This window comes from Aethalodelphis obliquidens, unplaced genomic scaffold (genome assembly GCF_003676395.1).
Source record: "Aethalodelphis obliquidens isolate GAN/ISIS:26980383/991018 unplaced genomic scaffold, ASM367639v1 scaffold31, whole genome shotgun sequence".
NCBI lineage: Eukaryota > Metazoa > Chordata > Mammalia > Artiodactyla > Delphinidae > Aethalodelphis > Aethalodelphis obliquidens.
Window position 1 is genome coordinate 6,186,439 of NW_020837975.1, and position 16,644 is coordinate 6,203,082.

Genomic DNA, 16,644 nt, shown 5'->3' on the forward strand with positions numbered 1-16,644 from the left:
AGTCCCCTCTGATGGGCACGTGGGCTGTTTCTAATCTTTATCATTCCCGACAGTGCAGTGAAGACCCTTGTCCCTTGTCATTTTGTACAAATGCAGCTGTGCTCTTGGAATGAAGGACCCGTGGGGAGATTGCTGTGTCCAAGGGAGGGGGCGTCCGTGGCTCTGATCTTTTGTCTTGCGCCTTGTCCAACAGTGTAATAAGAGAAAGCAAACCCATTCACCCTTCTCATCGTTTCTTCTGCTTGCTACCCCAGGTTTTGCTTATTCCGGGAGAGTTTCTCTCTCGGCCCATCCCTCCACTTTCTCCCCTCCCCCTGCCCCCAGCAGCATGCTGTCGCTGTTGTAGATTCTCCACGGTCACCTTTATTAACCCAAGTATCATAGTCACACCTGAATTTCTCATCCTGTCAAGTCCTGCAGTGCTCTGCCTCACGTCTGCCTTCCACCAACCACGCGCCCTTTTAGTTTTACATCAAGACCGAATAAGCTTTGCATTCTCTTCTGTAACCGCAATGGGGTCTTCAGTGTTCTGTAAGTTGAGTCTAAATGTTAAAGATTAGAAACAGATGTTTACATGATTTATACAGGGTTTATGTGTAATTGTGGCTGGATAACTTTATTGCCTGTGATCTGTTCTTGTCTCGAATCCCCTGCTAGTGCTTTGCAGCCTTGGTTGGGCAGCAGAACCATTTGGGATCGGGGGTGGGGGTGGGGTGTGCCTTTCACGATGCATATCTGCAGGCCTTGACCCCTACCAAGATCTATGGGGGAGCTGAGAGTTTGTATTTTTTAAATCTTCCCCCGCCCCAGATGATTCTGTGCAGTGGTAGTGAGTTTTTGGAGTATTGCATACCTTAGTTTCAGGGAATGTCAGCTGACTTTGCTAAAGGAATATCCTCTTGTCTGCAGCCTCACCAGCCCTGTGCCCCCGCACCCACAGGTGCATTCCCCCCAGCACACACAGTCCTTATGGTAGGACACCCCCCTGGACCCAGACTTTTCTCTTGGCCTTTGCTGCTGCTGGTCCTGCGTGGGCCCGGTCTCCTGGCTACCCTTTCACCCTCTGTCCTCTCTGCCCTTCTGCCCCACAGTTTGGTGAGAAGGAAGGTTCTGGCCCCCCTTGGGTTTTGGACAGGGCCGCCTTTGGGCAAAGAGCACAGCAGAATAAAAGCATGGAGATGTGCATTGCTCATAGGGGTGGGCCACAAACATTTTAGAGGGCTCAGATCATTTATTCATTCAACAAGCTTTTTTTTTTTCGACTTGTGTTTCTTTTCTTTTTTTTAAACCATTTTTAAAAATTGAAGTATAGTTAATTTACAATGTTGTGTTAGTTCCAGGTATACAGCACAATGATTCATTCAGTTATACATAATGTGTGTGCGTGCCTGCGTGTGTGTGTATATATATTCTTTTTCAGATTCTCTTACATTATAGGTTATTACAAGATATTGAATATAGTTCCCTGTGCTATACAGTAGGTCCTTGTTATTTATCTATTTTATTTTTTATTTTTTTCTCAGGAAAGAAGTTTTATTTCCAAACCCCTAGGAAGGCATTACACATAATGGAGATAGAAACCCAAATTAAACCCTGAAACAAACAGATGGCTGGATACGGGTGGGCCTGCAGGAGCAGAAAGTAGGGGAGATGTGTTCTAGACGGGGACCTCACCCTGCAGCCTGAGTCTGTATATTAATGTGACTATTCTGGGGAAGGGGAGTTGGGAATCAGAAATCCTCACCCCACCAACCCCAGTGTTGCCCGGGATGGTTGGGAGGAAGAGGAGGCAGCACGTTGGGGCAAAGACGTCACCCAGTCTGACCTTGGCATTTACTGCCTGCTCTGATCCCCAACATTCCATAAATAAGTTACCCTGCATATCTCAAGTTGAGCTGGGGAGCAAGCAGAATAGCCCCAACCTCTGAAAGCGGAGGCAGGGCAGCCTGGGACTGAGCGGGGCTCCAGGAGGACACAGTCGCACTCTTGCTTCGGCCGTTGCCGACACGTTGCCGACACTCGGCAGCTGGGCGTCCATATGCGGCTCCTCTCCCCTGCGGTGACAGGGCCCGTGCTGACGCGGGCTGGGCTGCTTGGCGCTGTTGGTACGCCTCTTGCTGAGGTTGCTGGGCCAGCTCCAGGTCGCTAAGACCCAATGTGCCTCGCGACGGCTGCTGCTGCCGCAGGGACAAGGCGATCAGGTAGTCCTGGTCCACCTGCTGCTGCTTTTCTGGGGAGCCACTCCCACCTTCTGCTCCAGGTCCCTTGCCCAGGGAGTGACTTAGGTGAAAGTCAGAGTCACAGAAACAGCTGTCTCCGTCCACGTTGCGCAGGCTCTCCCACACCACTTGCTCCTCCTGTAGAAAGCCCTGGTCGGTGACCAGTAGGTACAAGTGCCCCTTGTGCTTAGTCATAGTGCTAAAGTGGTCGTTCCGGACAAAGATGCTAAGTTCGCCCTCCTTGGCAGTGTTGTTAGCTCACACAGACCATGGTGGGTCCGCTGCGCGGCGGTGGTCTCCAGGAACTGCTCTGTAGTCAGGCCTTCTGTCCCGAGGTTGGTGTCACCGGGGTGCTTGCAGGTGATGATTGGTTGTAACTCAGTTTCCCACCTGCACTCACAGCCTCAGGACTCTGTGGATCAACAAGCCAGCCGTGGTACAGAGGTACGCCTAGTAGGTCAAAGGCACTGCACTCGGGTGTATACTCAAAATCAGAGACACCTGTGAATAGCTCATTGCCATCCAGACCTGTGGCCAGTTTAGGCAGCACTGTCATTGCATCGTCCACATTCTGCTGAAAATTAAGCTGAAGTCCTTCTGACTTCTCCTGGGGCTTGATGGACAGAAGGCAGTCTCCAAGGTGGGCCATGACCTCATCTGGTGCGATCACTTCCTTCTATTTAGCTATTTTATATATAGTAGTGTGTATCTGTTAATCCCAAACTCCTGATTTATCTCTCCCCCCAACACCCCCCATCCCCTTTGGTAACCATAAGTTTGTTTTCTGTGTCTGTGAGTCTCTTTCTGTTTTTTTTTTTTTTTTATTTCTGTTTTGTAAATAAGTTCATTTATCTCATTTTTTTAGATTCCATATGTAAGTGATATCATACGGTATTTGTCTTTCTCTCTCTGGCTTACTTCACTTAATATGATCATCTCTAGGTCCATCGATGTTGCTTCAAACAGCATTATTTCATTCTTTTTTATGGCTGAGTAGTATTCCATTGTGTATATATACCACATCTTCTTATCCATTCATCTGTCCATGGACATTTAAGTTGCTTCCATGTACTGGCTATTGTAAATAGTGCTGCTGTGAACACTGGGGTGCATGGATCTTTTCAAATTAGAGTTTTCTCCTGATATAAGCCCAGGAGTGGGATCAACAAGCATTATGTGACATATATATAAAGGAGGCATGAGGCAGGGCCCCGTCTCTGTGATCTGCTCCCCCAGGGACCCTTGTCCAGGTTCCCAGCACAACCGTCTTCCTGTGTTTCTGCTGCGGGAGCACTGCTGATTGTGGAGGCACTGCGGCCTGGGAGGGGTCTTAGAGGCTGTGAGCCCAGCCCTGTGCCCTCCTGGGATTCCCTCCTGTGACGGGGAGCTCACTGCCTCCCAGCACGGCTCATGCTATCGTCAGGCCCAGTCCCCGTGCCAGCGTTTCACAGGGATCCAGAATCCTCTATCTCTTCACATCACACTTTAGAATAGGATTTTCCAACTCATGCCTCCTTTCCAGAAGTAGAAAAATCTGACATCCTTTCTGGAGTTTGAGCTTGTGAAAATCATTGATGCTTTATCTGTGTCCAGAATAAAAATCAGGTAATAAAGAACCTGTTTCTGGAATTCTGATTGGCACTCTCTTAGGTTGAGTTCCCTAGAAGCAGAGTCTACAGCGGGAGAATTATCGAGGAGGGGTCCCAGGAGGAGTGTGAGGGCGCCGAGCAGGGAGGTGGTTTCGGGGGAAGAGAGACCTTAGGAGGCTTATCCCACAGGGACCACTGCAGGCGGTCACCTCCTGCTGCCAGTGGATGGAGGACACCCCTTGGGGGCTGGGGGGAATGTAACTTCCCAGGCATCTGTGGGCAAGATGGGGGTGGGCCAGAGAAAGGATGCTGATGTGAATGGTCAGCTGCCAATGTCCACAAAACCTGGACACAGACAGGGCATGGGGTGGTGGCCCAAGGGCCTCTGATAAATCTCCCGTGGGGAAGAGGGCACGCGTCCGCCTCCCAGGGGGGTCCCACTCTCAGACCTGCTTCTGGGCCCCTCCATTCTACTCAGCACAATCCAGGATGCTCCCAGTTCCACGGGGGTCTTCTGACCACTGCCTCTCTACCCAAGAAGGGCGGCGGGGTGGAGAGGGGTGGGGAGAGCAGAGGTGGGCTTTGGGGGCAGGGCTGCAGGCCAGGGTTTTCCCCTGAGCCCCGCATGAACCGAGCTCCCTCCTTTTGCCCTCCCTCCTCAGACTGCCTCTTCAAGGTGTGTCCCATGAACCGCTACTCGGCCCAGAAGCAGTACTGGAAGGCCAAGCAGACCAAGCAGGACAAGGAGAAGATTGCCGACGTGGTGCTGCTGCAGAAGTTACAGGTGTGTGTGCACAGGTGTGTGCACGCGCAGGTGTGTGTGCCCTGTCCCAGGCCACATGCCTCAGTGAACTGTGGACTGCACTTCAGCTGCCAGCCAGGCCTTCAGCTGGACACCACCGTGCAGTGAACGACCTGTGCAGCTGTACATGGAGTTACCAGGGGCTCCTAGAGACGGTGGCTCCAGCGAACCTGATTTAAGAACTAGTCTTAACCTCACCCCTCATTTTATAGAGTTGGAGCCTGGGGCCCTTCAAGGGGACCGGGCCATTGTGCTCATCCTATGAGTTGGCAGTGGGGCTTAGACGGCCCCTGGGTCTCTGGCCGACCTTGCTGTGTGGTGTGAGGGCCTGGTGGTTGCTCTCAGGCCTCTCAGTTTACATCCTGGGCGGTTCTCTCTGGACAGAGCTCAGGGCGTCCAGCCCAATCCCCATGGAAAAGAGAGTGGGAGGATTGGCTGTGGTCAGCAACGTTGCAGCCCGCTTCTGAGACCCTCCCCCGGACCTGGGGCCCCGCCCCCCATCAGGCAGACCTTGCTTCCCGGTATCCCCTTCTCTGAGGAGGTGGTGTGAAATGGGGAAAGGGTGGGCCCGGGTGGGCCCCACCCACAGCTGTGAACTGGGCTGGAAAGAGGGGGCTGGGTGTGGGCTGCTGAGCTCTGTTATAAATAAGGCCGTCCCTCATCCTGGGCTGGGGGGCCGTCGCAGCTTCTTCCTGCTGCCGCCACAGGCCCAGGCTGAGCTGTGGATCTGACTGGGCGTAGGGCATTCACGCGTGCGCAGACACTCAGAACCACACGTGGTCACACAGCCGTACACTGTAGGTTTGGGGAGAGTCACGTGGTACCTGGCGTGGCTCCCCAGCAGCCCTCCTCCCACCAGCCTCCGGCATGAGGCCCGGATAATGGGACTGAGGAGATGAAAGGGGCAGAGGGGCCACTGCCCTCAGAGAGAGCCGGTCTGACGGAGGAGACAGAGCCCCACCTCCAGGACCCCCCGTCTGATGGAGGAGGCACAGTGTATCCTCGGGCAGCTTCCAGTCTAATGGGACAGAAGAACCTAAAATGGTGTCCCCAGTGGGATGCAAACCAAATCCTGGCGGCATCAGGGTTGGATCTGTCAGAGTTGGATGTGGCTCGTCAGGGAAGGCTCCCTGGAGGCGGTGGGCTAGGAGCACACACAGTTTGGGGAGGGAGGGTCACAGAGGAGTGAGGGTGGAGGGGAGGAGGAAATGCTGCCAAGCACACCTGTCGGTGTCTGGGCTGGGCCAGGGGTCCCCTGTTGGGGCACCAGGGGTCTGGTGAGGCAGGGGAGTGAGGCACAACTGTAGGTTATCTGCTGGGGGTGTTGGGGCGTAGGGGGCTCACAGGCCTGCTGGCTGCCCCCTCCAGAGGGAGGCGGCGAGGAGGGACCTGAGGGGAGGAATCTGGTGCCGCTGGCTGTGTGCTGTACACACTCTGAGCCTCGTTCTCTCGTCGGTAGTGGGAGGAACAGGCCAGGTGGCCTCAGGAGGGTCACTCTGGGTGCAGTGCCAGGACCTGCATTGTGTGGGGGGTGGGAAGATGTGTCCCTTCAGTAGCAGGCTTCTGGGCCCGCCCTCCACCTCTGTGCATGTCTGTGCAGCATGCGGCCCAGATGGAGCAGAAGCAGAATGACACAGAGAACAAGAAGGTGCATGGGGACGTCGTGAAGTACGGCAGTGTGATCCAGGTGTGACGCCGGGGCAGGTGTGGGGGTGAGGGGTGCCAGTGCCATGGCACCAGCCAACCTGGGACTGTCTCTGTGACTGCGTGTCTGCCTCTACGTGTGCCCGTTGCCGTGTGGCCTGAATGGCTGTGTGCACGGGTGTGTGTTCAGCACTGTGGCCACCAGCACAGATCTGGAGCCCCGAGGTCCAGGTTCACATCTTGGCTCTGTGACCTGGGCCAGCTACTTCACTTCCCTGGGCCTCTGTTTCCCCAACTGGACAATCAGGCCAGTGACAGTACTTCTCTCTGGTTGCTGTAAGGTTCCTCGAGCTACTACTCTTAGGGTGTTTAGAACAGCGCTAGCTCTTTGTGTGATCACCCGGGTGCTGGACTGGGTGTGTGATTGTGCGTGTGGCCATGTTTGTCTTGGTCTGTTTGTCCAAGGGTCCAGTGTGCCCCCCAGCCCCCCGCTTTCTGATGGGCTGGCCTCCTGGGGTGACCTCACTCCCCCCCCCACTGCTTGGCCCCCCGCCGCCTCTCAGCTCCTGCACATGAAAAGTAACAAGTACCTGACCGTGAACAAGCGGCTGCCGGCCCTGCTGGAGAAGAACGCCATGCGGGTGACGCTGGATGCCACGGGCAACGAGGGCTCCTGGCTCTTTATCCAGCCCTTCTGGAAGCTGCGGAGCAACGGGGACAATGTGAGGACAGGGCTGGGGGGAGGGGCCTGCTGGAAGGCGCAGGCCACAGCACCAGGGGGGCTTCTCCAGGGTCTTTGGTGTGGGGGCTGCATGAGCTCATGCCTGTTTCTTAGGGGGCAGACTGGCCAGAGGGAAGCCTGGGGGCCCGGCCGTCCCCACCCTCACTCTGCTGCATTCTGTCCCCATAGGTGGTTGTCGGGGACAAGGTGATCCTGAACCCTGTCAACGCTGGGCAGCCTCTGCATGCCAGCAACTATGAGCTCAGCGACAATGCTGGCTGCAAGGAGGTGAGCGGGGCGCTGGGCTGAGATAGGCTGGGGTCAGGGGCCCCTCACGGGAGTGCTTGCACCTGGACAAGTGTCTCCCGAGCAACAAAATACAAAGAAACTGTAAGGGACTAAACCTACCCGCACCCATGCACAGTCAGGGCAACGATGAACAATAAGATACAAAAACGCCAAAAACCAGCTGCCACTTCTGAGGTCCCAGGAGCAAAAGCCAGGCACTGCACATGATGCCCGCACCACTGTGGGGGCGGGCAGATCGCCTAAGCCACGCCTCCGACCTAACCCATGGATCCGCCCCTGACCTCAGCCCATTTAAGGGACCAGCTTCCCCGGCCTCAGGGAGCAAGTAAGGGCATCTGTTCCTTGTTTTCACTCCCTCGTGCTGTAGCCTTGCCTGAATTTCTCATCTGGTCTCTTACCTATTTCTCCTGATTAAAGAGGCCAAGAACCTGGGGTGGTAACAGGGTGGTGGGCTGATATAGGCTGGGACCTAGGACCCTTTATGGGAGTGCTTGCCCTTGCACCTGGACAAACATCTCCTCAGGCAACAAAATACCAAGAAACTCTAAGAGACTAAAAGGAACTGCACGCGTGTGCACGCGTGCACAGTTGGGGCAAGTTGTGAACAGTAAGGTACAAAAAGGCGGAAAAAACCAACTGCCATTTCTGAGGTGCTGGGAGCAAAAGCAGGGTACTGTGCCGGGCACCACCAAGGGGGCGGGCAGGCCACCTAAATCGCCCCTCCGGCCCCATCCATGAACCCGTCCCCCGCCCCCCACCCCGCCATATGAGAAGAGTGAGCAGGGCCACCTGTGTCTTATTTTCCCTCCCTAGTGCTGAAGTAGGAGTCCTGCTAAAGCCTTGGCTGAAATTTTCATCTGGACTCTTACTCATTTCTGTTGATTAGAGTCCAAGGACACTGGTTGATAACAGGGCCAGCCCGGCAGCGGATGGGTGTCCATGTAGCCACCCCCCCCACCGGGTTGCTTCCTCCAGTCCTGTCTACAGCTGGAGGGGCTGGGTGGGCCTCCCTGCTCCCTGCTCCCTGCCTGTCTCCCAGTGTCTGCCTACATTCTCCACCCCACTGGGTGGCGGCCCCAGGGCAGCTGGGCTGGGGTCTGGGGGCCCTGGTTGGGAGAAGACACCCCCCTGTGCTCTAATGGGGGCTGAGCTGGCCTCCCCTCACCCGCTTCGGGTCTTAGGCACAGGCCCACTCCCCAGCGGCTGGGGGCCTGCCCGGCCTCACGGGTCTCTGTGCGCTTCCGCAGGTCAACTCTGTGAACTGCAACACCAGCTGGAAGATCAACCTGTTTATGCAGTTCCGAGACCACCTGGAGGAGGTGTTAAAAGGGGTAAGGACTGGGAACTCCCCGGAAACAGCCCCGCCCTACCCCCACAGGTCCCCCTGCCTGCCTGCCCCCACCTTCCAAGCACCCAGCTCTGCTCCCTGTCTGGCCCTCCCCTCCATGCTGCCCCTTCTCTGCCTCTGCACCCCCATCCGGCCTCCCTCCACTCCCACAGGGCCCTACCCAGCGGCCCCAGCTGGTCCTCCGCTTCTCTTGTCTCTGGCCTCACAACCCCCCTGTCCATCCTTTCCCAGTCCTGGCTGCTCTCACTTTGCTGTCTTGCTAAGGGGGTGGCAGTGGAGTGGGGGTCCCCATCCCCCCACCGTGGGGTGGGCCCAGATTCTTTGAGCACCCTGTGCCCTCGACACCTCTCCACGGTTCTAGGCCAGGCCCCCTGCCCTTTGTGCCCTCTCGGACAAGGATGCGAGGCTGTCGGGTCGGGGCCTGTAGGACATAAGGGGTTGGCAGGAGGGGCCGCCCTCTCGGAGGGCTAGGTGTGCACCCCACCCTTGGCTTGCTGGCTCAAGAAGGAGCTGCGCCAGTATCTGAGACAGGTGGGCTCCTCCCCCGGGAGGGTCCTTGTCTGCCCCGAGCCCACGCCCTGCCGCCTGCAGGGAGACGTGGTGCGGCTGTTCCATGCGGAGCAGGAGAAGTTCCTGACGTGCGATGAGTACAAGGGCAAGCTGCAGGTGTTCCTGCGCACCACGCTGCGCCAGTCCGCCACCTCGGCCACCAGCTCCAATGCCCTCTGGGAGGTGGAGGTCAGATCCCTGCTTCCGGCGCCTGGGCCCCAGCCCTCCTCTGCAGCCCTGGGCTTCCCCCGCTCCTCCTCCCCCTCTAGGGTGGGAGGTCCACCCCCATCCGTCTCTCGTCTGAGCCCCTCTGCAGCCAAGGGGCCAGAGAGGGTCCCAGAGCCATCCACCCAGAGCTCTCCAGGCCTGCGGTGCCCCTCCCCGCCATGCCTCCCCTTCCCCAGCCAGCCCCTCCTTCCAGCCTGACACCCCTGCACCCGCCAGGTGGTCCACCATGACCCCTGCCGTGGAGGAGCTGGCCACTGGAACGGCCTGTACCGCTTCAAGCACCTGGCCACGGGCAACTACCTGGCTGCTGAGGTGAGTGGGGAGGCAGAGGGCATCCTGGGAGCTCAGGCCGTGCGTGCACGAGCATGTGTGCCTGGCACACGTCTGCACAGAGATACATGTGTCTGTGGACCCTGGCTTCTCTGCACTCATGCATCTACTTAACAAATATTGTCAAAGACGTGCATGACTATGAATAAGTCTCACAAATATGACTGTGTCTCCTACTATGTGCCAGGAGCTATTCTAGGCACTGAGGATACAGCAGTGAGCATGACGCCCAGCCCTTGTGGAACTTACATTCCACGTCCTTGTCTGTCCGTAACGCACAGGCTTGTGTATATTGGGGCATTCATGTGTGTATGTCCGTGTCCATCTGTGGGTCTTTGGAGAGGGGCCGTGAGGGCAGGGCCTGGGGCTCTAGTTGGTGCCTCCTCCATGTCAACAAGGAGTGGCATGAGTTTGGGGGCTGGGATGGGCACCCTTGGGAGGTTGGGGGGGTTCCTGACTGCCCCAACCCAGGGCCACATGTAGACTGTATTTTGGAGTGGGGGTCATGTGGATAGCCCCCCTATCTTGTACCTCTGAGCAGGAGAACCCCAGCTACAAGGGTGATGCCTCTGATCCCAAGGCAGCGGGAACGGTGAGGACCAGAGAAGGGTTCCAGGGCCGGGAAGAGTGACTGTGCACAGCTCTGGGGTGGGCGGGGGTGGGGCCGGGGAGGCTGCGAAACCCTGGGAGGTGGGCTGGAGGGAGACGGCCTCTCAGGTGGGATCCTGGGTGGTTTCAGGGGGCCTGAGAGGAGGAAGGGGCTCCTGCCTGAGTTGAGGTCCTCACCACAGGGTGCCCAGGGCCGCGCAGGTCGCCGGAACGCTGGGGAGAAGATCAAATACCGCCTGGTTGCTGTGCCCCACGGCAACGACATTGCTTCTCTGTTCGAGCTGGATCCCACCACGCTGCAGAAAACCGACTCCTTCGTGCCCCGGTAGGTAGGTGCTGTGTGCCTGGGCGCCGGCGGGGGTGCCCAGGCTGGCACCTGGACTCCCTGCACCCCCCACTCCTCTGTCCTTCTGAGGTCCTTAGGCCTCAGGACCTGCCATGAGTTGCCCCTCTGGGGATGCAGCTCTGAGGCCTGTAGGCAGCTCACCACCACTGAATGCTTGCCATGTGCCCGGCCCTGGGCCCTGCACCCTGGGTGCCGCCTTGTGCTAGTTCTTCATCAAAATGCCTTTGCTCCAGGGCTTCCCTGGTGGCGCAGTGGTTGAGAGTCCGCCTGCCGATGCAGGGGACGCGGGTTCGTGCCCCAGTCCGGGAAGATCCCACATGCCGCGGAGTGGCTGGGCCCGTGAGCCATGGTTGCTGAGCCTGTGCGTCTGGAGCCTGTGCTCCGCAACGGGAGAGGCCACAACAGTGAGAGGCCCACATACCGAAAAAAAAAAAAAAGCCTTTGCTCCAGTGTTCTTTAAAGCCACTCAGCCTGGGGCTCAGGCACGGGCGGCATGACAGCTTGTCCAGGGTGCATTGGATGTGACGGCTGGACCTCCTGACATTTAAGGCCCCCCCAACCCTGAGATTCTAAAATGTAACATCAAGAAACTTCCTGGGTGTCAAGCAGGCTTTAGCATTGACTGGCTGGCTGATCTCAGGCAGCTGACTCTGTCACTTTGCCCCAACTTCCTCACCTGTGAAGTGAGACTATCAAGTTGCCCGTCAGCAGGGCTGATGGGAGAATTCATTGAATCACTGTAGGCCCGCGATCCCTTATCGGAAACTTGGGGCCAGGTGTACTTGGAGATTCAGGTTATTTTTCATTTCTGAATGTTAATTGTATTTCATAATCAAAGACAGGAGTATTTCCGCCGTGAAAATACTACATGCGTAGTTGACACTAGGTGGGATAGTTTAAATAGCCTCATTTGTCCCAATAAATTTGGGTCCTGAGCTTGTAATTAAGCCTGGGCTTTCAGAGCTTCGTTCTGGGGAGACTGGGCAAGGCATGTGGGCCTGGCAAAGCGCAGCAGTTAGTACAGGGCCTGGGGGCCGTGTTGCTGGTCTCTCTTCTCTGGCTCAGGCTCCTCACCTGGAGGGGACCTGTGCCTCTGTCCCACGGCTGCTGGGTGTGGAGGCAGGTGGAAGATGGGAAGCCCCAGGGGTTAGAGTGGGCAGACTGCGGGGTTACGCTCCGTGGCGCACTCCCCCTGCTCTGTCCGCCCCCCTGCCCGCAGGAACTCGTATGTCCGGCTGCGGCACCTCTGCACCAACACGTGGATCCAGAGCACCAACGTGCCCATTGATGTCGAGGAGGAGCGACCCATCCGGCTCATGGTGTGGGGCCCATCGGGGCTAGGGGGCTGGGCTGGGGGCTGGGCTGGGGCCCAGGCTGGTCCCTGAGTGCCCTGCTGACCTCTGTCCCTGCAGCTGGGCACGTGCCCCACCAAGGAGGACAAGGAAGCCTTCGCCATTGTGTCGGTTCCTGTGTCCGAGATCCGAGACCTGGACTTTGCCAATGACGCCAGCTCCATGCTGGCCAGCTCCGTGGAGAAACTCAACGAGGGCTTCATCAGCCAGAATGACCGCAGGTGGGCCTCAGGGGCAGGGTTGCCGAGGTTTCCTGAGAGCCCTTGTCCTCCTGGGGCCTGTGTTTCACAGAGGAGTCACAAAGCAGAATCTGGATAGGCTGGGTGGGGGCAGGGTGACAGAGGTGGGGACTGGTCCCTGTGGGCCCCTGGCTGACCTTGGACCCCAGCCTCACTGCTCACATACTCCAAGAACTAGCCTTGTGATGGAGCCATCATTACCCCTGTTTTACTGATGGTGGGATTGAAGCTCAGAGAGGTTAAGAGACTTGCCCAAGGTCACACAGCTAGGAAGTGGTGGATGGAAATGCAGAGCCCTTCACATCAAACACCCTGCCTGTGCCCTATTGGTTCTTTCCAGATCGGAGTATCCTGAGATTCTTTGTCTAGAGGGCACTTTGGATCCAGGATGGGTGGGGTGAGGGGTGTGTTTGGATAGCAGTTCGGGGTGAAGCTGGGAGAGAAATGGAAGGCAGATGATGGGCTCTGTGCTGTGACAGCAGGGCTGGCACGTGCGGAAGGGCTGGTTGCCCCAGGGGGCATGTGACGGGGGTCCTGGGGGTTGCCCAGGGTCGGCACCTCACACTCGTCACCCCTGGTGTCCCTTTGTGAAGATTTGTTATCCAGCTGCTGGAGGACCTGGTGTTCTTCGTCAGCGACGTCCCCAACAACGGGCAGAACGTGCTGGACATCATGGTTACCAAGCCCAACCGGGAGCGGCAGAAGCTGATGAGAGAGCAGAACATCCTCAAACAGGTGGCCATGCACATGCATGGGGGTGGGCGGCCTCGGGGAAAGGGCAGTGACCAGGGAACAGGACACCTTTTTTTTTTTTTTTTGGCCGCACGGCATGTGGGATCTTAGTTCCCTGACCAGGGATTGAACCTATTCCCCCAGCATTGGAAGCACGGAGTCCCAACCGCTGGACCGCCAGGGAAGTTCACTCCTGCTTTTTTTTTTTAAATTTTGGGAACAGGACGTTTTGTGAACGTGAGCTTGCCTTTTCCCATCTCCAGCTGAGCTGCAGTCTCCCTGATGTTTCTCATCAATTCCTTTTAAAAATTAAAAAAAATATTATTATTATTTAAAAAAAATGGAGGTATGGTTGATCTTATCATCTCTTAAAAAAAAAAACAACACCCGCAATATTTATTGCGCTCTTACCATGTACCAGGCACCCTAAGTGCCCTACATGAATCGACTCATTTGATCCTCCCAACCTGGGGAGAGCTTATTTATTAATCATTATCCCCATTTTACCCATGAGGAAACGGAGGCACGCAGAAGTTGGAGTAACTTGACCGAGAATCCACAGCTAGGAAATAGCAGGGCCAGGATTTGCACTCAGATATCAGGCTGAGAACTTGAGCTTTTTCTTTTTTTAATAAATTTATTTATTTTATTTATTTATCTTTGGCTGTGTTGGGTCTTTGTTGTTGCGCATGGGCTTTGTCTAGTTGCGGCGAGCGGGGGTTACTCTTCGCTGCGGTGAGCGTGCTTCTCGTTGCAGTGGCTTCCCTTGCTGCAGAGCATGGACTCTAGGCACGTGGGCTTCAGTAGTTGTGGTACGCAGGCTCAGTAGTTGTGGCACACGGGCTCAGTAGTTGTGGCTCTAGAACGCGGGCTCTAGAACGCGGGCTTGGCGTTCGTGGTGCATGGGCTTAGCTGCTCTGCGGCACGTGGGCTCTTTCCAGACCAGGGCTTGAACCCATGTCCCCTGTATTGGCAGGCGGATTCTTAAACAGTGCGCCACCAGGGAAGCCAAAACTTGTGCTTTTTTAAAAAAAATTTTTTCTAAATTTTTATTATGAAAATTTTCAAATGTTGGGAAAGTATTGAAAGAATAGTACAACAAACACTGCCTGAATTCACTTGTTACCACTTTGCCAGCCTGGCTTTATATAATCCTACATCCCCACATCCATCCTTTTGGACAAGGCAGGCCTGTGTCTGGTCTCTTAAGCTCTGGCCACACGGGCCTGGCCTGCCTTTTCTCTTAGCCTCAGACCCCTGAGCTGCAGTGAGCCGCAGCTCTTCCCCCAGAGGCTGAGCCAGGCCCAAGATCTGAGTTGGGATTAGAATTCACGTTGGGGAGGGACAGGCTGAGGCCAGCGTTGGGATTCCAGCCAGGAGAGGGGAGTGAGTAAGGGGTGGGCGGGGGTCATAGTCTAGCTTAGAATCAGCTCAGGGTTAATGTCAGGGTGGCTTCCAGGCAGGGTCAGTTTTGGGCTTAGGATTCTTGGGACAATTAGGGGTGCAGGCAGATGTAGGGATCCCTCCTGACTCTCCCTGCTTCCCTAGATCTTTGGCATTCTGAAGACCCCGTTCCGTGACAAGGGGGGTGAGGGCCCCCTGGTGCGGCTGGAGGAGCTTTCGGACCAGAAGAACGCCCCCTACCAGCACATGTTTCGCCTGTGCTACCGCGTGCTGCGCCACTCCCAGGAGGACTACCGCAAGAACCAGGTGGGCTGCCCGCCGCCTGGACTGCTGCCCCTTCACCTGCTGGCCGGCTCGCTCCCTCCCTCACTCCTGCTCTCATTCACTCAGCACGTGTTCACCAAGGCGCACCCGCGGTGTGCCAAGCGCCGTCTCAGGCCCCAAGGATGAGGATGCTGCAGGGAACCAAACCAGATAGTGGGGCTGTCCTCACAGCGCACAACCTGGCTCCATCCTTAGAGGGGCCTCATGCTGGGTTTAACTCTCCACTGTGGCTGTCTTGAAATTCTTAATTTTTGAACAAGAGTCCTGCTTTTTCTTTTTTTTTTTTTTAATATTACCTCTGGTTTATTTATTTTTGAAATATAGTTGATTTACAATGTTGTATGAATTTCTACCATACAGCAAAGTGATTCAGTTATACATACATATACATTCTTTCTTTAATAGTCTTTTCCATTATGGTTTATCATAGAATATTTTTTAAAAATTAATTAATTTATTTATTTTTGGCTGCATTAGGTCTTTGTTGCTGCGTGCAGGCTTTCTCTAGTTGCGGCAAGCGGGGGCTACTCTTTGTTGCAGTGTGCAGGCTTCTCATCGAGGTGGCTTCTCTTGTTGCAGAGTATGGGCTCTAGGCGCGTGGGCTTCAGTAGTTGTGGCATGCGGGCTTAGTTGCTCCACGGCATGTGAGATCTTCCCGGACCAGGGCTCAAACCTGTGTCCCCTGCATTGGCAGGCGGGTTCTTAACCACTGTTCCACCAGGGCAGTCCTATCATAGGATATTGAATATAGTTCTCTGTGCTCTACAGTGGGACCTTGTTCATGCATTCTATATATAAAAGCTTACATCTGCTAACCCCAACCTCCCACTCTGTCCCTCCCCGAACCCCCTCCCCCTTGGCAACCACCAGTTTGTTCTCTATGTCCGTGAGTCTGTGTCTGTTTCATGGATAAGTTCATTTGTGTCATATTTTAGATTCCACATATAACTGATATCATATGGTATTTGTCTTTCTCTTTCTGACTTACTTAGTATGATAATCTCTAGTTGCACCCATGTTGCTGCAAGTGGCATTATTTCGTTCTTTTTTTATGGCTACGTAGTGTTCCATTGCATATATATACCACATCTTCTTTATCTACTTATCTGTTGATGGACATTTAGGTTGTTTCCATGTCTTGGCTATTGTAAATAGTGCTGCTGTGAACATAGGGGTGAACATATCTTTTTGAATTATAGTTTTGTCTGGATATGTGCCTAGGAGTGGGATTGCTGGATCATATGGTAATTCCATTTTTAGTTTTCCGAGGAACCTCCATACTGTTCTCCATAGTGGCTGCACCAACTTACATTCCCACCAAGAGTGTAGGAGGGTTCCCTTTTCTCCACACCCTCTCCAGCATTTGTTATTTTTAGACTTTTTAATGATGGCCATTCTGAGTGGTGTGAGGTGATACCTCATTGTAGTTTTGATTTGCATTTCTCTAATAATTAGTGATGTTGAGCATCTTTTCATGTGCCTATTGGCCATCTGTATTTCTTCTTTAGAGAAATGTCTATTTAGTTGTTCTGCCTATGTTTTGATTGGGTTGTTGTTTTTTTTTGTTGTTGGGTTGTATGAGCTGTTCGTATAGTTTGGAAATTAAGCCCTTGTCGGTCGCATCATTTGCAAATATTTTCTCCCATTCTGTAGGTTGTCTTTTCGTTTTGTTTATGGTTTCCTTTGCTGTGCAAAAGCTTTAAATTTGATTAGGTCCCATTTGTTTATTTATTTTTTTATTTCTTTTGCCTTGGGAGACTGACCTAAGAAAACATTGGTACGATTTATGTCAGAGAATGTTTTGCCTATGATCTCTTCCAGGAGTTTTATGGTGTCATGTCTTATATTTAAGTCTTTAAACCATTTTGAGTTTATTTTTGTGTATGGTGAGAGGGTGTG

At 54.7% G+C, this 16,644-nt stretch overlaps 1 protein-coding gene and 1 pseudogene across 3 annotated transcripts in view; one reads left to right on the forward strand and one right to left on the reverse strand.

Moving 5' to 3' along the window:
• Positions 1–16,644, forward strand: part of ITPR3 (inositol 1,4,5-trisphosphate receptor type 3) — a 66,818-nt gene that overhangs the window by 19,925 nt on the left and 30,249 nt on the right. For 2 of the 3 annotated variants that reach the window (XM_027126985.1, XM_027126986.1), the window contains exons 3-15: positions 4,471–4,592; positions 6,211–6,297; positions 6,818–6,976; positions 7,165–7,263; positions 8,532–8,615; positions 9,224–9,370; positions 9,626–9,721; positions 10,281–10,331; positions 10,531–10,673; positions 11,914–12,013; positions 12,107–12,267; positions 12,879–13,020; positions 14,566–14,727. In XM_027126985.1, coding sequence (XP_026982786.1) covers positions 4,471–4,592; positions 6,211–6,297; positions 6,818–6,976; positions 7,165–7,263; positions 8,532–8,615; positions 9,224–9,370; positions 9,626–9,721; positions 10,281–10,331; positions 10,531–10,673; positions 11,914–12,013; positions 12,107–12,267; positions 12,879–13,020; positions 14,566–14,727 — 1,553 coding nt within the window. Of the gene's footprint in view, positions 1–4,470; positions 4,607–6,210; positions 6,298–6,817; positions 6,977–7,164; positions 7,264–8,531; positions 8,616–9,223; positions 9,371–9,625; positions 9,722–10,280; positions 10,332–10,530; positions 10,674–11,913; positions 12,014–12,106; positions 12,268–12,878; positions 13,021–14,565; positions 14,728–16,644 lie in introns of those variants that run through there. The other variant, XM_027126987.1, reaches the window with a different exon arrangement.
• On the reverse strand, positions 1,522–2,895 carry LOC113630907 (ubiquitin carboxyl-terminal hydrolase MINDY-1 pseudogene; annotated as a pseudogene).